Source organism: Scyliorhinus torazame, chromosome 5, assembly GCF_047496885.1.
Source record: "Scyliorhinus torazame isolate Kashiwa2021f chromosome 5, sScyTor2.1, whole genome shotgun sequence".
In the NCBI taxonomy this organism is placed as follows: Eukaryota; Metazoa; Chordata; class Chondrichthyes; order Carcharhiniformes; family Scyliorhinidae; genus Scyliorhinus; species Scyliorhinus torazame.
The window spans coordinates 127,395,014-127,416,981 of record NC_092711.1 but is presented as its reverse complement, the minus strand read 5'-3'; the positions used below and the strand labels follow the sequence as shown (position 1 = coordinate 127,416,981).

At 48.2% G+C, this 21,968-nt stretch overlaps 1 protein-coding gene across 4 annotated transcripts; it reads left to right on the top strand.

The window, feature by feature from the left end:
- Window positions 1-1,672: 1,672 nt before the first annotated feature.
- On the top strand, window positions 1,673-19,524 carry LOC140421810 (uncharacterized). Of its 4 annotated transcripts, XM_072506736.1 has the most exons (3): window positions 1,673-1,729; window positions 7,947-11,903; window positions 13,291-19,524. In XM_072506736.1, the coding sequence occupies exon 2, from the start codon at window positions 8,303-8,305 to the stop codon at window positions 9,170-9,172; it is 870 nt and encodes a 289-aa protein (XP_072362837.1). In that variant the 5' UTR covers window positions 1,673-1,729; window positions 7,947-8,302; the 3' UTR covers window positions 9,173-11,903; window positions 13,291-19,524. The 4 variants fall into 4 exon arrangements, with proteins under 4 accessions (XP_072362837.1, XP_072362836.1, XP_072362835.1 ...); XM_072506735.1 differs by lacking the exon at window positions 7,947-11,903 and having other exon boundaries at window positions 1,689-1,729; XM_072506734.1 differs by lacking the exon at window positions 1,673-1,729 and having other exon boundaries at window positions 9,176-11,899.
- The last annotated feature ends 2,444 nt before the right edge of the window (window positions 19,525-21,968 follow it).

Below are 21,968 nucleotides of genomic sequence, written 5' to 3'. Positions count from 1 at the left end.
GCCGTCGTCATGGGGGATGCTGGTGTAGAGTGCCGAGACGTCCATTGTGACGAGGAATGTTCCTGGTTCAACTGGTCCATGGGTGCTGAGTTTCTGTAGGAAGTCCGTCGTGTCGCGACAGAAGCTGGGTGTACCTTGTACGATGGGTTTCAAGATGCCCTCGATGTAGCCAGAGAGGTTCTCACACAGGGTCCCATTGCCTGAAACGATAGGGCGGCCTGGTGTGTTGGCCTTATGTATTTTTGGGAGGCAGTAGAGATCTCCAATGCGGGGAGTACGTGGGATGAGAGCACGTAGGGGGCCCTGAAGATCTGGATCCAAGGTCTTGATCAGTCTGTTAAGTTGGCGGATGTGTTCCTTGGTCGGATCTGCGGGTAACTGTCTGTAGTGTTCTTGGTTGTTCAGTTGTCGGTATACTTCTTTGCAGTAGTCCGTTCTGTTCAGTACGACAGTGGCCCCCCCTTTGTCTGCTGGTTTGATGACGATGCTGTGGTTGGTCTTGAGAACGCGGATGGCATTGCGTTGTGCTTGGGTGACGTTCGGGGTTGTCTTGTGAATGCGACTGATGAATCTGGCATTGACGCGACTCCTGACGGCTTGAGCATACATGTCGAGTCTAAGGCAGCGGCCTTCCGGAGGGGTCCAATTCGACTCTTTCCTCTTCGGTTGCCGCACCGCAGATCTCTAGCTTTCAGAGCACTGCTCCTTCCTCAGGTGAATGAAGAGGTACGTTCCAGAAACATATATACAGACAAATTCAAAGATGCCAAACAATGCTTGGAATGCGACCATTAGCAGGTGATTAAATCTTTACAGAATGAACGGACATCGCGCAACAATCACCTGGCAGGAATGTTCCCTTCCAGTCGGGGAACACTTCAGCAATCAAGGGCATTCAGCCTCTGATCTCCGGGTAAGCGTTCTCCAAGGCGGCCTTCAGGACCCGCGACAATGCAGAATCGCCGAGCAGAAACTTATAGCCAAGTTCCGCACACATGAGTGCGGCCTCAACCGGGACCTGGGATTCATGTCGCATTACATTCATCCCCCACCATCTGGCCTGTGAAATCCTACCAACTGTCCTGGCTTGACACAATTCACACCTCTTTAACCTGGGGTTACCCCATCTCTGGATCTGTAAAGATTTAATCACCTGCTAATGGTCGCATTCCAAGCATTGTTTGGCAGCTTTGAATTTGTCTATATATATGTTTCTGGAACAGACCTCTGCATTCACCTGAGGAAGGAGCAGCGCTCCGAAAGCTAGTGACATCGAAACAAACCTGTTGGACTTTAACCTGGTGTTGTAAGACTTCGTACTGTGCTCACCCCAGTCCAACGCCGGCATCTCCACATCATGACTTATTATGGGAACAGACACTGTGTCTGTTCCTCTCAAAGTGAGTGAATCCTTTGCTGTTTATCGTCTGGGCCCCATCTCCACTATTATTGTCTGACTGTCCCACTGAGACTCTCGCTGTTATTATTGGACAATCAGCGAGTCAGCCTGAGCCTGTGGCCACTGTCAGCATCTGTAACCGTCACAATGCCCGGGTGATTGACGGCAGTTCCGGACCAATAGGAAGAGGAGGGGCGGGACTGGAGGACAACCGGGAGCGGCTGGTTCTCCAACCAATCGGAGTGAACGAGGGGCGGGGCCCGCTGTGATTGAAGCATGCGCAGTGTGGGTAATGGTGAAGGAGAAGGCCTCTTTTCAGATCCGAAATTGGTAAGGGGCGTTTGACAATATGGAGGGAGAGAGAGATCGCGAGAGTGGGCGGAAACGTTGTGTAAAGGTGTTGTGAGTCGCAAACCTCGGAAAAGGTTGCGGGACCCAGTTTGTACCGAGCGGGGCTGCAGCTCCTCATATTCGGCTCGGGTTAATAGCCGCCATCTTTATTGGATGTGCATCAGGGCGCATGCGCGTTTGTCATCTTTGTCGGGGCGATGTTTCAATGAGTGGGAGGAGCTTGTTCCCCATTGTTCAGAATGGAGACAACTTGTCCATCAAACTGGATTAGTCTTTGAGTCCCAATGTCTTATGATGCAAAGCGGTGGCCGAGATGGAAAGAAAAGGACGCCAATCCTGCTCTCCGGATTTCACTGTCTTATTAATCTCTCTCTCTCTAATTTCTCTCTCCGCCCTCCCCATATGTCTACATTGTGTTTCAAAAAGAAAATCTCCCTTAGTCCGCACACAGAAAAACAGATTTATCAGAAAATATCAAAAACTATATAGAGCTTCTCACAACACCCACCCCACCCCACAGGAAACATAGATCTTGCCGAAAAGTGATAAACGGACCCCAGTCCAAGCTTTACAATGAAGCCATTTGCCTCCTCCAGTGTCTCAATGGAAGTCTTTGGACTCATGTGAGCCGCAGATTTGCCGGGTGTACCACCCAAATTAAATTTATTTCTTACATAGAGCAGCCTTATTAAAGGGGGCTCGCTTTCTCACCAGCTCGGTTCCCACATCTTGGTAAATGCTCAGTAGGATAACTGAGTGAATCCCTTTCCACATTCCCACGGTTTCAGCATGCTGCTGGTGTCCTTGTCGCTTTCCACGTTTGACGATCAGTTTGTGTCTTGTCCCCACAGAGAGAATGTGTATGGTCTCTCCCCGCTCTGGATGGGTAATGTTTTTTCAGACTGTGTAACTGGTTAAAGCTCTTTCCACAGTCAGTTCCCTGGAACATTCTCACTCGAGTGTGTGGATCGGGGTTTTTTTCGTTCACACTGAACTTGAAAATCTATTCCTACAGGCAGAACAGACAAACATTTCTTCTGCCACATTCACAGGCCAATGATATTCAGGTCCTGATGAATGGAGTGACTGTTAGAGTACCCAATTTAATTTTTCCAATTAAGGGGCAATTTAGCATGGACAATCCACCTGTCCTGCACATCTCTGAGTTGTGGGGGCGAAACCCACGCAAACACGGGGAGAATGTGCAAACTCCACTCGGACAGTGACCCAGAGCCGGGATCGAACCTGGGACCTTGATGCCGTGAGGCAGCAGTGCTATCCACCACGCTACCTTGCTACCCAACTCTGTTTAATCTTGACTACCGACGCCAGCCCCCGGATCGCCTTGCCCAGTCCCCGGAGCTCCTGACCCGACCCCCGATGGCAAAACCCGGCCTGGCCCAATGCGACCCCGAGAGAGCCGACCTGGAGACGCCCTCCCAACAACCCGACCTACCTGGTGATGGAAAAAGGAAAAATCCACATGGAGGCCCGACCGGGCCTACTTCAAGATCCAACCCCAGGAGCGCCCAGGGAGGGATCAGACCATGGGACCAAGCCCAACCTGCCTCAGGAAGCCCCTGGCCATGACGCAGGACCCCCCAAAACGGCAGAGACCACGCGCGAGGACCCAAATGCGCTGCAAGGTATTCCCACGCCCGCAGAACGCCGGGACCGATCCAGATCGCAAACATGCCCCCCTAGCAACCCCTCTACCTCAACCAGTGCCCGGGACCCTGCCAGACGTGACCCCAGATACGTAAACAGCGCCCTGGTCCCCGCCAGCGCCCTGGACCCCGCCAGACGCAACCACCTACCTTCCACAAGAGCTGACGTCGGCCATCGGATCCCAGGATCATCCAGCAGCAGCCGCCGACCGAGGAAGCGAGGGAAACGCGGCGGTCTGAAGGTTAGACTGAAACAACGCGGTTTCAAGACCCCTCTCCCCAGCATACTCCTGGCAAACGTCCAAGCGATCGAAAACAAGCTGGATGAACTTAACGCCAGACTTACCTCTCAGAGGTGCTCTGTTTCACAGAGACATGGCTCACCCCCGCCTCACCGGACTGTGCCATACAACCTGAAGGCTTCTCAATTCACCGGGAGGACCGCACGGCATCATCAGGCGAAGCGAAGGGTGGAGGGGTGTGCCTCCTCATCAACTCCTGGTGCTTGGATGTGGCGACCTCCTGCTCCCCGGACCTGGAATACCTGACCGTGAAGTGCCGCCCATATTATCTTCCACGTGAGTTCACCTCAGCCATTATCACAGCAGTCTACATCCCACCCCAGGCAGAAGTGAGGAAGGCGCTGGACGAACTATACACAGTTATAAACAACTACGAAACAGAACATCCGGAGGCCTTGTTCATCGTGGCCGGAGACTTTAACAAGGCCAACCCCAAGAGTACTGCCAAAATTCCACCAGCACATCTCCTGTCCCACCAGGGGCGACAACACTCTTGACCACTGCTACTCAAAAATCAAGGGTGCCTACCGTTCCATCCCCCGACCGCACTTTGGGAAATCAGTCCCTGAGACGGTGCTCCTTCTCCCGGAATACAAGTAGAAACTCAAGCGGGAGAATCCAGCTAAGAAGGTTGTGCAGTGCTGGTTCGAGAAGACAGAAGAGCTCTTAGGTGACTGCTTAGAGACAGTGGACTGGTCCATATTTAAGAACTCAGCGACCAACTTAAATGAGTATGCCACCACCGTCACAGACTTCATCAGCAAATGCGTGGACGACTGCGTGCCAAAGAAAGCAGTACGTGCGTTCCCCAACCGGAAACCATGGCTCAATCGCGAGATTGACTCCCTACTGAAGGACAGATCTGAGGCGTTCAAGGCAGACGACCCTGACCTATACAAGAAATCCAGGTACGACCTCCGCAAAGCCATCCGAGATGCCAAGAGAGAATATCAAACCAAGCTAGAGTCACAGACAGACTCTCAGCAGTTGTGGCAAGGACTAAACAACATAACGGGCTACAAACCGAAGCCGAACAGTATCTCTGGCAGCAGCGCACCCCTCCCCGATGAACTCAATGCATTCTATGCTCGGTTCGAGCAGGTAACCAACAATCCGCTGTCGAGTGCCCCAGCAGCCCATAATTCACCCATACCCACCATCACAGCTTCCGAAGTCAGATTGGTCTTCCTGAAAGTGAACCCTCGGAAGGAGACGGGCCCGGACGGGATCCCTGGTCGTGCACTTTGAGCCTGCGTGAACCAGCTGGCAGAGGTATTCGCGGACATCTTTAACCTGTCCCTACTCCACTCCGAGGTCCCCACCTGCTTTAAGAAGACCACCATCATACCGGCACCAAAGAAGAACCAGGCAACGTGCCTCAATGACTAGCGTCCAGTGGCCCTGACTTCAGTCGTAATGAAGTGCTTCGAGAGATTGATCATGAAGCGCATCACCTCCATACTCCCAGAACGCCTTGATCCACTACAATTCGCATACCGCTGCAACCGGTCCACATCGGACGCCATTTCCCTGGCCCTACACTCATCCCTACAGCATCTCGAAAACAAGGACTCCTACATCAGACTCCTGTTTATTGACTACAGCTCCGCCTTCAACACCATAATCCCAGCCAAGCTCATATCAAAGCTCCAAAACCAAGGACTTGGCTCCCCACTCTGCAACTGGCTCCTCGATTTTCTGACCAACAGACCACAATCAGTAAGAATGAACAACAACACCTCCCCCGCAAGGCTGCCTACTTAGCCCCCTACTCTACTCCCTGTACACACACTACTGCGTGGCAAAACTTGGTTCCAACTCCATCTACAAGTTTGCTGATGATATGACCATAGTGGGCCGGATCTCGAATAACGACAAGTCCGAATACAGGCGGGAGATAGAGAACCTAGTGGAGTGGTGTAGCGACAACAATCTCTCCCTCAATGCCAGCAATACTAAAGAGCTGGTCATTGACTTCAGGAAGCAACCCCTGTCAGCATCAACGGGGCCGAGGTGGAGATGGTTAGCAGTTTCAAATTCCTAGGGGTGCACAGCTCCAAAAATCTGTCCTGGTCCACCCACGTCGACGCGACCACCAAGAAAGCACAACAGCGCCTATACTTCCTCAGGAAACTAAGGAAATTCAGCATGTCCACATTAACCCTTACCAACTTTTACAGATGTACCATAGAAAACATCCTATCGGGCTGCATCACAGCCTGGTATGGCAACTGCTCGGCCCAGGACCGCAAGAAACTTCAGAGAGTCGTGAACACCGCCCAGTCCATCCCACAAACCTGCCACCCATCCATTGATTCCATCTACACCTCCCGCTGCCTGGGGAAAGCGGGCAGCATAATCAAAGATCCAACCCACCCGGCTTACTTACTCTTCCAACTTCTTCCATCGGGCAGGAGATACAGAAGACTGAGAACACGCACGAACAGACTCAAAAACAGCTTCTTCCCCACAGTCACCAGACTCCTAAATGACCCTCTTGTGGACAGACCTCATGAACACTACACCCTGTATGCTTCATCCAATGCCAGTGCTTATGTAGTTACATTGTATATGTTGTGTTGCCCTATTATGTATTTTCTTTTATTCCCTTTTCTTCCCATGTACTTAATGATCTGTTGAGCTGCTCGCAGAAAAATACTTTTCACTGTACCTCGGTACACGTGACAATAAACAAATCCAATCCAATCCAATGTGAAGGTTGATTTGACTTTCCATCTGTAAATCCTCCCCTTGTAATATCCTGTAAAGGAGTTTACAAAAGTCATCACTGTCAGTCCAGGATTGAAATTTTGAACATACAATTCTAGTTTCTCTGGAATATTTTTCTCCATCCCACACACTCTCCCTCCTCCCTGGGCTGAAATCCAAACCCATCTCACCATCTGCACCATTTCTTCCCTCCACTCCCAGTTTTTTCTCCCTCCCTCTCCTCTGCCTCGGTTCAGTTCTCCAGGTCCTGTCTGCAGACTGACAATAACATCAATGGGTCTCATTGGGAGTTTAGGGCCTCCAGTCGGTGTTTGTGAATCCTCCCCACCCACCCACCTCCCAGGGTTTCCCTCCTTCCCAGAGATCAGAGTCCTCATTGATGATTTGAGCCCAAACAGGAGCCACGATAAATTGTCCCTTAATTGGGAGAAAAAGAATTACATGAAGGTTCGCGGCTCCACAAACAGGTTGACGCATATATTTGACTGACTAAAAGCCTGGTGCTTAGCACTGCTGCCTCACTGCGCCAAGGACCAGGGTTCAATCCCGGCCCCAGGTCGCTGTCCGTGTGGACTTTGCACATTCTCCCTGTGTCTGAATGGGTCTCACAGGATTGGCCACGCTAAATTGCACCGTAATTGCAACAAAAAAAAATGGTTACTCTAAATTTATTTCAAAAATGGATTTACTTCAAAAAGGAGGTGGGTTCCCCAGGAGATGGCTGACATTTCGGGGCACATTAAATTAATAATGGACAGAGATATGTCTCGTGTTGTTGTGTGGTACAGATTAAATGTATGATTAGATGTTTGTAATAAAGTAAATGTGCAGCTCCGTTTTAGATTTCCAGTCATCTCTTCCCTCAGAGGGTTGTTAGTCTTTGGATTTCTCTTCCACAGTGACCAGTTGTATCTGGGAGGCATTGAATGTATTGAAGCACAAGTTTGACAGATATTTTATTGACAATGGAGTTAAGGGGTATGGGGAACAGGTAGGAAAATAGAGAGAAAGCTGAAATGAGGGATTTCTTCACTCAAGGATGTGGTGAAGCTTTGGAATTCTCTACCCCAGAGGAATGTGGAGCCTCAGTCATCAGGTATATTCAAGACAAATATTGACATGTTTCTAGATATTGAAGATATTGAGGTATATGGGGACCGTGTGGGGAAAATGATGCTGAGGGTAGATTGACCAAGGATCTCATTGAATATTTTTGCGGTCTCGGTGGGCCGAATGGTCTACTCTTGCTCCTGGTATAATCTGTGTCCTGGTCAGGAAGCAGTGAGCTGAGCTCGGATCTGTCAATCAACATGAATCAGCACCTTCAGGAGAATTGGGAGGGTGAATGTTAGATACAGCAGAGTGAGAATGGAGGGAGAGTGTGTGCGATGGAGATTTACAGCTTTTGGAGAATGAGAGAGGAAATGATGTTCCACAGGAACGAGAATTGTCTGTTCTGAATTTCTAATTGATGTCTTTTGTAAATTGTATTCAAAGGATATTGGAAGAGGCGGAATTATAGACAGAAATCTCAAACATCACGTCTCAATGTGACAAACTCAATCGATTCCTTCTGATCTGAATATCATCGGCGAGAAGGAAAATGTTTGTCTGATCTGTCGGCTTCAAAAGATTTTAAACTTTAGCGTGACTGGAAAAGCACCAAGACCCACACAACACACACCCGAGCGAGAGTGTTCCAGTGAACTGACTGTGAAAAGAGCCTAAACCAGTTACACAGTCTGAAAAAACATCACACCATTCACAGTGCGGAGAGACAGTGCACATGTTCTGTGTGTAGACAAGACTTCCACTGATTGTCCAATCTGGAGAGACACGAGGGGACCCAAAACATGGAGAAACCATGGAAATGTGGGGACTGTGGGAAGGGATACAGATTCCCATCTAAGCTGGAGATTCATCGCCGCAGACACACTGGGGAGAGGCCGTTCACCTGCTCTAAATGTGGGCAGGGATTCACTCAGTTATCCACCCTGCAGTCACACCAGCGAGTTCACACTGGGAAGGGACCGTTCACCTGCTCTTATTGTGGGAAGGGATTCACTCAAGCATCCCACCTGCAGACACATCAGCGAGTTCACACTGGGGAGAGGCCATTCACCTGCTCTCAGTGTGGGAAGGGATTCATTGATTCATCCACCCTGCAGAAACATCAGCGAATTCACACTGGGGAGAGCCCATTCACCTGTTCCCTCTGTGGGAATGGATTCACTCGGTTATCCAGCCTGCAGTCACACCAGCGAGTTCACACTGGGGAGAGGCCATTCACCTGCTCTCAGTGTGGGAAGGGATTCACTCAGTTGTCCAGCCTGCAGTCACACCAGCGAGTCCACACTGGGGAGAAGCCGTTCACCTGCTCCCAGTGTGGGAAGGGATTCAGCCATTCATTCAACTTGCGGAAACACCAGCGAGTTCACACTGGGGAGAAACCATTCACCTGCTCTCAGTGTTGGCAGAGATTCCGTGCTTTATCCACTCTGCAGAGACATCGGCGAGTTCACACTGGCGAGAGTCCATTCAGCTGCTCTCAGTGTGGGAAGGGATTCACACAGTTATCCAGTCTGCAGAGACATCAGCGAGTTCATACTGAGGAGAGGCCATTCACCCTCTCTCAGTGTGGGAAGGGATTACATAAAAACATAGAAAATAGGAGCAGGAAGAGACCATTTGGCCCTTTGCGCCTGCTCTGCCATTCATTATGATCATGGCTCATCATCCAACTCAGTAGCCTAATCCCGCTTTCCCCTCCATATCCTTTGATCCCCTTCGCCCTCATATGAGATCTACCTTATATCCTCAGACTGCGACTTCTGGTTCTGTACACTCCCACCATTGGGAATATCTTTCCTGCATCTAATAATAATAATATTTTATTGTCACAAGTATAAAGTTAATGTGTAAAGCCCCATGTCACCAAATTCCGGTGTGTATTAGGATCAGCTGGTACGGGAATTGAACCCGCGCTGCTGGTTTTCTTCTGCATCACAAACCAACTGTTTAGCCCACTGGGCTAAATCAGCCCGATCTACCCTGTCAAGTCCTATATTCAATATTATAGGGTTCTATGAGATCCCCCATTGTTCTGAACTCCAGCGAATTCAAACCTAACTGATTCATTCTCCCATATGTCAGTTGCACCATCCCAGCAATCAGTCTGGTAAACCTTCGCTGCACTCTCGCTAGAGCAAGAACATCCTTCCTCAGATAAGGAGACCAAAACTGCACACAATATTCCAGGTATGGTCGTGCCAAGATCCTGTATAATTGCAGCAAGATATCCCTGCTCCTGTACTTGAATCCACTCACAATGAAGGCTGGCATACCATTTACCGCCTGCTGTAGCTGCATGCTTACCTTCAGCTACAAAAGAACAAAGGAAAGTACAGCATGGGAACAGGCCCTTCGGCCCTCCAAGCCTGCGCCGAGCATGCTGCCCGTCTAAACTAAAATCTTCCACACTTCCGGGGTCCGTATCCCTCTATTCCCATAGAGGATATTCAGGTCCTGATCAATTGAGTGACACTGTCAGATCTGAATGTGATGTTTGGTTTGTGTTTCCTGTCTGAAAATCTTCTCTTAAAGCCCTGGAAAAGGAGTTTGCAAAGGTCACCCTATCAGTACAGGATAGAAATTCAGAACAGTTAATTCCAGTTTCTGTGGAACATTTTTGTCTCTCTTCTTTCCCCAAAGCTGTAAATCCCCGTCCCACACACTCTCCCTCCTCCCTGGATCTGAAATCCAAATAAAGTATTAGATCATTATTTCTGTATCCTTTTACCAAAGTTATAAAATTAGAGGTAAGAATATGCTTTACAAATCACTTCATTCATGACTTGTGACAGACATTAATCTGAATCACCCTGACTGAGCAGACAGAATAACAGATGTTGACCTTGTGTCCAGAACTGATTGTGTGGAGATTTGATGAGCAATCGCAAAGGTCGTTTCTCCAAATCTTCCAGGGTTTCCTTCGTTCTTCCTCTCCCTCTTGAACTAAGTTATACCGGATATCAGACTCAAGATCCATTCTGGTTCTCTTCCTGCTGACTAAATAACTTCAATCAAATATGGAGAAGACTGAATCCACTGTTCGGTCCCTGCTCCAATCTCCATTTCTGTCATACCGACTCCATCCCTCTCCCTGGCAACAGTCTGAGACTTAGCCAGTCTCTTCATAAACTTTGTTTCACATTTGAACCCAATATGTGCTTCTGACCTCATAGAATCATAGCCTTTACAGTGCAGAAGGAGGCCATTCAGCCCATTGAGTCTGCACCGGCCCTTAGAAAGAGAATCCTACCTGAGCTGACATCTCCACGCTATGCCTGTAACCCCACCTACCCTTTTTAGACACTAAGGCAATTTAGCATGGCCAATCCACCTCACCTGCACACCTTTGGAGTCCTGTCTGTGCTATCTCCAAGACTTCCTGTTTCTACCTACGTTACATTATCCGGCCTCTCTCCTGTGTCTGTGCGTCTTGGGCTGAAACCTCCGTCATGCCATCGTAACCTCCTGATTCGACAACTCTATTTCACACATGGCTGCTCTCCCACATTCTACCTCTGTAAAAGTAAAGCCATCCAAAAATCTGCTACTCGTCTCGTAATTCACAGCCAGTTCCTGTCTCTCTCCCTGTCTCTGCAATCTCCTGCAGCCCCAGAGATATCTGCACAGCTCTGATCCTGAACTCCTGATTCAAACTACTCCGCCCTGGTTTGAAGTTCTTCGGCCCCAAGCACTGAATTCCCTCCCGAAACCTCCCCGTCTCCACCTCACTCACCTCCTTTCAGACTCTTTAAAACTCACCTCTTTGACCAAGTTTTTGGTCACCTGCCCTAATATCTCCTTTTGTGTCTGGGTGTCTCACTTTGTTTTATAATGTTCCTGTGAAGTTGACTGGGATGATTTATGATGTTAAAGGTGTTATATAAATAGAAGTTGTTGTTGTTGACTGTAACCCTGACCTCCTGCTTTACAAAATCCCATTGGTTTCACAACAAACTCTATCTCTGATGTTTTGCCCCCTGCGGGTTTGCAGCCTCTATAAAGACGGCGGCCGGTAACTCAGGCCTGTCACCGGGAGCAGGCCGCAGCTGTCCCCCCGCTCGATGCAAACCCGGGCCCGGAAACTTCTTATTGGGGTTTGGAGCCTCCACCGGGTTTCAGTGAAACCTCCCGGCCGCGTCCAGCATCGGCACTGCGCATGCGCAAGCTCAATGCCCAGGGAGTGATTGACGGCAGCTCTGGACCAATTGCAAGAGGGGCGGACCTGGAGGACCGAGTGGTGACAGCGGGTCCTCCAACCAATCGGAGTGAATGAGGGGCGGGGCTGAGCCCGGTCTCCCACGGGAGCTGGAGCATGCGCAGTACCGATGACAACTCAGGATTCAGGCGGTCGGGTGGAAATCCTCAGCCGGTCAAATTCGGTGGGTGAGTCATCAGGGAGGGATGGAGCAAGCGGATGGGTCGGGAGGCTTCATAAACACCCTGCGCAGGCGAAGCCCCGAATACGAAGCTAGGATACAGCGTCTGAACCGGCGAAAGCTGCTCGGGCTTTTCCCCGAGACAGGCCCGGGTGGCCGGGTACATGCGGAGGGAGCGCGAGCCCAGGCGTTAGCCGCCTTCAATTCACTCTGATTGGCTGGAGGACCAGCCGCTTTTGTTCGGTCACCCAGCTCCGCCCCCTCTTCCTATTGGCCTGGACCCGCCGTCAATCAGTCCCCTGGCATTGGGAGCTGGAGCAAACCCTTCACCATCATTGTCAGCTCCCTGGTTTGCAGCTGCGGGGCTTCTCCCTCCCTCCCGGGAACAGGCCCAGGTTAACGGGCACCATCCTGCTTCAGACACTGGAGGATGGTTCACATCAGAGGATGGGGGAGGGGGACAAGAAATAAGAGCTTACACTTTGCACTCAAATCAATGAAGACACTGATCTCTGGCAAGGAAGGAAACCCTGGCAGTTAGGCGGGGAGGATTCATAAACACCCGCTGGAGGCCCCAAACCCCCAATAAGGCCCATTGATTTTATTATCAGTCTGCAGACAGGGGCTGGAGAACTGAACCCAGGCAGAGGAGAGGAAGGGAGAAAACTGGGAATGGAGGAAAGAAATGGTGAGATGTGTTTGGATTTCATCCCAGGGAGGAGAGAGAGTGTGTGGGACTGGGATTGAGAGCTTTGGGGGAACAAATGTTCCAGATAAACTAGAATTGCCTGTTCAGAATCTCTATCCTGGACTGACAGTGATGGCTTTTTTAAACTCCTTTTACAGGGGGTTTGAACTGGAGAATTTGCACAGAACAAACTGAACCCAAGATAAAGGGTTGTCTCTGCGAATTCTATACTGCATTGACAGTGATAACTTGTAACATGAGAGATTACAGCTCTCAGGAAAGATTAATTGGGCCTTCTTTCTATCGACAACAACAAATTTATCAGTGAACTGCTATAATCTTTTAAATTATCAATAGTTTGGAAAGGAACGATGTGAGAGAGTGACCATCAATAAACAAGTCATAAATATAGGATAGTTATGAATAAATCCGAGGGGACAATACGGACAAAATTATTTATTACAGGTTCAGAATGTGCAACTCATTACCATGAAAAGGAGTTGAGGAAAGTGCTGAGATGTTTTCAAAAGGAAACGGGACAAACACATGAGAGAAAATGGAATCGAAAATCAGCTGAAAGGCTGTGATTTGATCGGTGTGACAGTCGGGGATGTGTGCCGAGTACTGACAGCAGCAGAATCTGTGACAGAATGGCCTGTTTGTGTCTTATATATTCACAATATTTCAATGTAATCTCCTTTCACAGAATATTTGCAGATGCAAATGCCATGTCGAGATCTGACAGAGTCACTTGATTCATCAGGACCGGCCTTTCAACGTGGAAGGAGAAATGTTTGTCTGTTTTGTCTTTCGGAAAAAATTTCAAAAATCACTGTGATTGGAAAAGCAGCGAGACACAGACATCTAAGTAATTTTCCACAGTTAGCTGGAACTGAGCTTTAACCAATCACAAAGCATGAAATTAAATTGCAGCATTTACATCAGGGAGACACCGCACTCTGGCTTCAACTGATGATCCAAGCTGGAGAGACATAAGGACATTCGCACCAAAGGAATCAAGAAGCAGCAATAGGACATTCAGCCCTGTGAGCCTGTTGCACCATTTAATAACATCACGGCTGGTCTGATAGTGACCTCAAATCTGCATCCCACCTACACCTGATAACTTGTCGATAACGATGATGAAACCGTGGAAATGTGGGGACTGTGGGATGGGATTCAATTACCCGTCTCAATTGGAAACTCATCGACGTATTCACAGTGGGGAAAGGCCGTTCACCTGCTCGGTGTGTGGGAAGGGATTCACTCGGTCATCACACCTCCTGAACCACCAACTTGTTCACTCTGATCAGAGACCTTTTAAATGTGCTGACTGTGAGAAGAGCTTTAAAGGCAGAAATGATTTACTGGCACATCAACGCACTCACACTGGGGAGAGGCCATTCACCTGCTCGGTGTGTGTGAAGGGATTCACTCAGTCATCCCAGCTCCTGAGACACCAACTTGTTCATAATGATGAGAGACCTTTTAAATGTGCTGACTGTGAAAAGAGCTTTAAAAGCAGAAATGATTTACTGATACATCAACGCACTCACACTGGGGAGAGGCCATTCACCTGTTCCTTGTGTGGGAAGGGATTCACTCAGTCATCATTCCTCCTGAGCCACCAACTTGTTCACTCTGATCAGAGACCATTTAAATGTGCTTACTGTGAAAAGAGCTTTAAAAGCAAAAAGGATTTACTGACACATCAACGCACTCACTCTGGGGAGAGGCCATTCACCTGCTCCGTGTGTGGGAAGGGATTCACTCAGTCATCACTCCTCCAGAGCCACCAACTTATTCATAATGATCAGAGACCGTTTAAATGTGCTGACTGTGAGAAGAGCTTTAAAAGGAAAACGTATTTACTGATACACCAACGCACTCACTCTGGGGAGAGGTCATTCACCTGTTCCGTGTGTGGGAAGGGATTTACTCAGTCATCAATCCTCCTGAGACACCAACTTGTTCATACTGATCAGAGACCTTTTAAATGTGCTGACTGTGAGAAGAGCTTTAAAAGGAAAACGTATTTACTGATACACCAACGCACTCACACTGGGGAGAGGTCATTCATCTGCTCCGTGTGTGGGAAGGGATTCACTCAGTCATCAGTCCTCCTGAGGCACCAACTTGTTCATACTGATCAGAGACCTTTTAAATGTGCTGACTGTGAAAAGAGATTTAAAAGTAAACAGAATCTGCTGAAACACCAGCGAGTTCACACTGAAACAGAATCATAGAATTTACAGTGCAGAAGGAGAGCATTTGGCCCATCAAGTGCACCGGCCCTTGGAAAGAGCACCTTACTTAAGCCCATACCTCCAACCTAACCCAATACCCCACCTCACCTTTTTGGACACGACGGGCACTTTAGCATGGCCAATCCATCTAACGTGCACATCTCTGGACTGTGGAGGGAAAGCGGAGCACCTGACAGTAACCCACACAGACACTGGGACAAAGCGCAAACTCCGCACAGACGGTGACCCAAGCCGGGAATCAAACCTGGGACCCTGGAGCTGTGAAGCAACAGTGCTAACCACTGTGCAACCATGTGCCCCACACGTGGGAGCGGTACTGGGGAGAGGCTGTTTAACTGCTCTGTGTGTGGGAGGAGATTCACTCAGTCAAAACAACCTGCACAGACATCTGCAAATTCACAGGCAACAGCAGGGTTTGGATTCAGCTGTTGTTGCTGCTGTTAGTCACATCCAGGACTGAATAATGCCTGGATGTCTGTTTCCAGTGGGGCTCCACAGTTTTCCTGTATATATCAATGATTTAGACTTAAATGTATGCACCAAGATTATACAAAAGTTGCTCGTGTTTCAGACAATGAGGGAGGAAGCCATGGACTGGGTCAGGTAGACAGAAAAGTGGTAAATGGAAATTTTGATAATGAGAGGTTAGGAACACACTTCAGTTAACTCCCGATAAAAATAGGGTCACTTCAGGATAATGGAAAAAACTGATTGGTGGGGAAGCTACAAATAATCCTTTTTTAAAACAAATAAATTCAGACCCAATTATTACTTTTTTTTCCAATTAAGGGGCAATTTAGCCTGGCCAATCCACCTAACCTGCACATCTTTGGGTTGTGGGGTGAAACCCATGCAGATACGTGGAGAATGTGCAAACTCCACACGGACAGTGACCCAGGGCCGGGATTCAAACCCTGGTCCTCAGCGCCGTAGTCCCAGTGCTAACCACTGCTCCACGTGCTGCCCTAGCTACAAATAATTCTAATAACTTTATTGAACAGTTCTCAAATGGAAAGGCACGTGACCACATTAAAACTAAGGATCTGCAATAGACGTTTGATCTAGCAAGTCATATTTAGGGCAAGTTTATAAACAAAGGGCATTCATTTAATATGATGAGAAAAAGAAGCAATGCTGAGCAAGGCTAGGAGAGTGGGCAAAGAAGTGGCAGATGGAATACAATGTGGAAAAGTTTAAGGTTATGCACTTTGGAAGGAGAAATGGAGGCATAGACTATTTTCTAAATGGGAAAATGCTGAGCAAAATCACGAGCACAAAGGGACTTGGGAGACCTTTTTCAAGATTCTCTTCAGGTTAACGTGCAGGTGCACTGCAGCCTCACGGCGCCGAGGTCCCAGGTTTGATCCCGGCTCTGGGTCACTGTCTGTGTGGAGTTTGCACATTCTCCCCGTGTTTGCGTGGGTTTCGCCCCCACAACCCAAAGATGTGCAGGGTATGTGGATTGGCCACGCTAAATTGCCCCTTCATTGGAAAAAATGAATTGGGTCTCTAAAAAAAAATGTTTAATGTAAAAACAAAGGGTTAACGTGCAGGTTCAGTCGGCAGTTAGGAAGGCAAATGCAATGTATTCATGTCGAGAGGGCTAGAATACAAGACCAGGGGTGTACTTCTGAGGCTATATAAGGCCCTGATCAGACCCCATTTCGAGTGTTATGAGCAGTTTGGGCCCCGTATCTAAGGAAGGATGTGTTGGCCTTGGAAAGGGTCCAGAGGAGGTTTACAAGAATGATCCCTGGAATGAAGAGCTTGTCATATGAGGAACGGTTGAGGACTCTGGATCTGTACTCGTTGGAGTTTAGAAGGATATGGGGGATCTTATTAAAACTTACGGGATACTGTGAGGCCTGGGTAGAGTGGACATGGAGAAAATGTTTCCACTTGTGGGAAAAACTAGAAGGACACAATCTCAGACTAAAGGGGCGATCCTTTAAAACAGAGTAAGAAGTCTTACAACACCAGGTTTCAGTCCAACAGGTTTGTTTCGACTCACTAGCTTTAGGGGCACAGTTCCTTCCTCAGGTGATGAGGAGAAATCAAAACAGATGAGGAATTTCTTCAGCCAGAGGGTGGTGAATCTGTGGAACTCTTTACCACAGAATGCCGTGGAGGCCAAATCACTGAGTGTCTTTAAGATAGAGGTAGATAGGTTTTTGATTAATAAGGGGATCAGCGGTTATGGGGAGAAGGCAGGAGAATGGACATGAGAAAAATATCAGCCGTGATTGAATGGCGGAGCAGATTTGATGGGCTGAGTGGCCTAATTCTGCTCCTATGTCTTATGATATAAAGAAAAACATTCTGTGCTGCATGTGGGATCATGAATGCACTGCTCGAAAATGTGGTGGAGGCAGATTCAATTGATGCCTTGAAAAGAGAATTGGACAACTATCTGTTACTGTCAGATCAGCCATGACCTTATTAAATGGTGGAGCAGACTGGGCTGAATAGCCAACTCCAGCTCCTTGCTCATCTGTTCATGTCTTTTGAGGAAAAAAATATCTGCAGAGTTCAGGGCCAATGACAGGGGATTGTGTCTGTTGCAGAAAGTTGGCACAGATACAATTTGTTGAGTGCCTTTGTTTTGTGCTGTCACCTTTCTATGCCTCTGTGTTATGAGGGAAATGCAGTGCACCAATGCAAGAGAGGCAGATTGCTCCCTCGATATGGATTGGACTGGATTTGTTTATTGTCACGTGCACCGAGGTACAGTGAAAAGTATTATTCTGCAAGCAGCTCAAACAGATCATTTTGTACATGAAAAGAAAGGAAATACATAATGGGGCAACACATGGTACACAATGTAAATATATAGACAAAGGCATTGAGTGCAGCATACAGGAGTGTAGTAATCAGGTCAGTCCATAAGAGGGTCGTTTAGGAGTCTGGTAACAGCGGGGAAGAAACTGTTTTGAATCTGTTCGTGCGTGTTCTCAGACTTTTGCATCTCCTGCCCGATGGAAGAAGTTGGAAGAGTGAATAAGCTTGGTGGGAGGGTCTTTAATTATGCTGCCCGCTTTCCCAAGGCAGCGGGAGTGTGGAGAGAGTCAATGGATGGGAGGGAGGTTTGTGTTATGGACTGGGCTGTGTTCACTACTCTCTGAAGTTTCTTGTGGTCTTCGGCCGAGCAGTTGCCATAGCAGGCTGTGATGCAGCCAGATAGAATGCTTTCTGTGGTGCATCTGTAAAAGTTGGCAAGAGTCAGTGTGGACATGCCAAATTTCCTGAGTTTCCTGAAGACGTATAGGCACTGTTGTGCTTTCTTGGTGGTAGCGTTGATGTGCGTGGACCAGGACAGATTTTTGGTGATGGAAACCCTGTGGCCAAGTGCAGGAGAGGCTGGTTGTTGGGCAGTGTGAGCTGAACATACATGGCTGGATAAAGACTAAAGCAGATGTCAAGACCCTTGGAGTGAAAACAGCTCTGGAGGGAGTGGGTCAAAAAACCTGGGGAGTTGCATTTTGCATGAATCGTGAGTGACCCAGTCACAATTATGAACATTAAAAAAAACTATCACTGGTTTGATGAGATGATTTACCGTGTCCCAGGTGTTGTAAATACTGTACATACTGTAGATCAGCCTGCTTGCTGCCCATGTCTAAGTGATATCTTATCAGAATAATGTGCTTCTGTATTAAATAAAGTTCCAAACCTCTCATTGTGCTTCATGCCCAGAATCTTGCCTAACTGTGGATCTTCTGTTTTACTGACTGGGAAATAGAATCTTCCTGTTTACTAATTGCTCCCTATGGTGGCTGTGTTACCCAGAATCCCCCGCGCTGCAGAAAGTTCCCGATCAGTGAGTGTACGAGGCCAGCGCGCAGGTGCAGTGTGGGTGTGTGCTCTGAGCATGCTCAGTGTCGGTCATGGTGAGAGAGTGAGGAGGAGCTGGGTTGAACACAACAGTGAGCTATACCCCTGTGAGAAGGGCATCTCCCAGTCTCTGTTTGACTCTCCGGCAGCTTCCTGTCATGGTTGAGTTGGACAAGGAACTCTCATCATTTGAGCTGGAAAAGGCCATTGATTGCTGACCAAACAAGACCGGCAAGGATGGAATTCCAGCTGAACTGCTCACACACAGAAAGTCCCATCGACTGTCACACCTTCCTGCCCTCCCCTTTTGGGCTGTGAGACTGGTCCACGGAACATGTGTGATGCAATAAAAAAACAGCAGTGACAGAGGAGACAGCATCAACTACAGGGACATCTCACTCCTTCGAGTCAGGGGAAGACCTTCACTTGGGTGATGTTTAAAAGATTCATCTACTTGCAGACTGAGTTTATCCAGAAGCACAGTGCGGTTTCTGTGCTGACAGATCTACAGTGAACATGATCTTCTCCACACACCAGCTACAAGGGAAGAGAACAATTGGGATTTGACCTAAAGCGTTTGTGCTGAGAAAGTGAAATGTTCTGATTACTGAGTGAAAGTAAAGCTTTCAGTGCGAATCACAATTTACTGGTACAATTGGAAAAGGCACCAAAACGTTTCAATCTCTGAAGATAAACTTCAGCCTTGAAGTTATGTTTCGGAGCTCACAAGCTGTGGGAAGCTTTGTGAATGTTTCCTCTTTCCTTTTGTAAACAAGCAGAGAAGTTAACCCTTTCCCCTGACAGCACGGCAATGATTTGAAATAAAGACTTTGCCTTTTAAAGATTTGGCTTCATCCCATTTGTTGGGGTCATATTTCCGGCTGCGGGAATCATCGTGGGCGGGATGAAAATTTGCTGGAACATTTTTAAAATAATAATCTTTAGTCACAAGTAGGCTTACATTAACACAGCAATGAAGTTACTGTGCAATGCCCCGAGTCGCCACATTCCAGCGCCTGTTCGGGTCACAGAGGGAGAATTCAGAATGTCCAAATTACCGAACAGCACGTTTTTCGGGACTTGTGGGAGGAAACCGGAGCACCCGGAGGAAACCCACGCAGACACGGGGAGAACATGCAGACTCCGCTCAGACAGTGACCCGAGCCGGGAATTGAACTTGGACCCTGGTACTGTGAAGCAACAGTGCTAACCACTATGCTACCGGGCCGCCCCTTTAAAGGTCCTTTATCTTGGGCGGGAATTTCCGGTCTGGGTTTGGGAAGGTGGGAGAGTGCGACTGGAAAATCCCACCCGTTATCTTTCAAAATAAAATTTGTGAAAATGGGAAATGCGGGAGTTATCTCTGAACTGATTGGAAATATCTGGACCTGTGTTTCTGAATGTCCCACTTGGAATAAAAGAGAAAAGTCACACCATCAAACGGGAATTGGAATAACTCAGCCTGGGTATAGTTCAATAGAACAGATCAACCTATCAGGGGGAGATGATGGGCTGGGGGTAAAGTCACTGGACTAGTCGGCCAGGACAATGCTCTGGGGACATGGGTTCAAACCCCATCATAGTTACTGGAGGAATTTAAATTCAGTTAATGGAAGCTGGTCTGGGTTACCATCTGGTTCAGTAATGATTCTGCTGTCTTTACCTGGTCTGGCCGAACCCTCAGTGAGGTGCTTGACTCTGAAATGGTCTTCAGGCAATTAGGAATGGCCACATCTCATGAAAAAAATACTTCTTAAAATAATCTGACATCCAGGTACATTCCAGTACATGAAAATAGTCAATCTCTCGGTGATGTTTGTATCTTTGCCTCTGCATTTTTTAACAAAACTATGTTTGATAGTCTGGCTAATACCGAGGCATTGCACCATGCAGGGGGTGGGGTGGGGGGTGGGGGAGAGGCGGGGGGGTGAAGAGATAAGTCAAGATCTTGAGACAGACACCACTGCCCCCGCTGTGAGTGTGCAGATATGATTTGTTACATATGGAGTAACTGACATGAGAAATGCAGGGTGAGCCTGCAATGAATAATAATAATCACTTATTGTCACAAGTAGGATTCAATGAAGTTACTGTGAAAAGCCCCTAGTCGCCACATTCCGCCGCCTGTTCGGGGAGGCTTGTACGGGAATTGAACCCGTGCCGCTGGCATTGTTCTGCATTACAAGCCAGCTGTTTAGCCCACTGGAGACACTGATCTGGGACCAGTAAACCATTCTGAGGAGATTGTCACCTCCAGCCCCGGAGATCAGCATCTCACCTCGAGCCACTCAGTATCCCCCTGATGTGGGACAAGTAAACTGGTTTGTGATGCAGAGCCAGGCCAACAGCGTGGGTTCAATTCCCATACTGGCTGATCAAGGGTCATATGTCTTCTGTCTATTTAGCTGGTGCATTATATCTAAACTGTTGCTTCTTAATCAACTGCTTTAAAATCACCTATGATTTTGACCCCCTTTTTCGATAATCTGTGACTCCAGGACACTTGTCTATGAGAGTTAAGGGAAGGTCTGAGAACTGAAATAATTCAGAGTAATGATGAGGTGTTAGTTGTGGCTCAGTGGTTACATTCTTATCTCGGAGTCAGGAGGTTGTGGGTTCAAATCCACCTCCAGAAACATGAGCATCAAATCCAAGTTGATATTCTGATGCAGTCCTGAGGGAGCACTGCACTGTCAGAGGTCCTGCCTTCCAGATCAGACCTTCAACTCTGGGCCCATCTGCCCTCAGTTGGGTGTAAAAGTTCCCATGATGTTATTCCAAAGAGCAGGGGAGTTCTCCCTGGTTTACTGCTTAATATTCATCCCTCAACAAACATCACTGAACATCATTTGGCCTCTCCTTCGATAGCTCAGCTGGTAGAGCGGAGAACTGTAGATGATTGAAACTGACATACTTAGGTCGCTAGTTCAATTCCGGCTGGAAGGAAGTTTCCCTTCCCTTTGTGGGCAGCACGGTAGCATTGTGGTTAGCACAAGGGTCCCAGGTTCGATTCCGGCTTGGGTCACTGTCTGTGCGGAGTCTGCACGTTCTCCCCGTGTGTGCGTGGATTTCCTCCGGGTGCTCCGGTTTCCTCCCAGTCCAAAGATGTGCAGGTTAGGTGGATTGGCCATGCTAAATTGCCCTTAGTGTTCAAATTGCCCTTAGTGTTGGGTGGGGTTATTGGGTTATGGGGATAGGGTGGAGGTGTGGACCTTGGGTAGGGTGCTCTTTCCAAGAACCGGTGCAGACTTTATGGGCCGAATGGCCTCCTTCTGCACTGTAAATT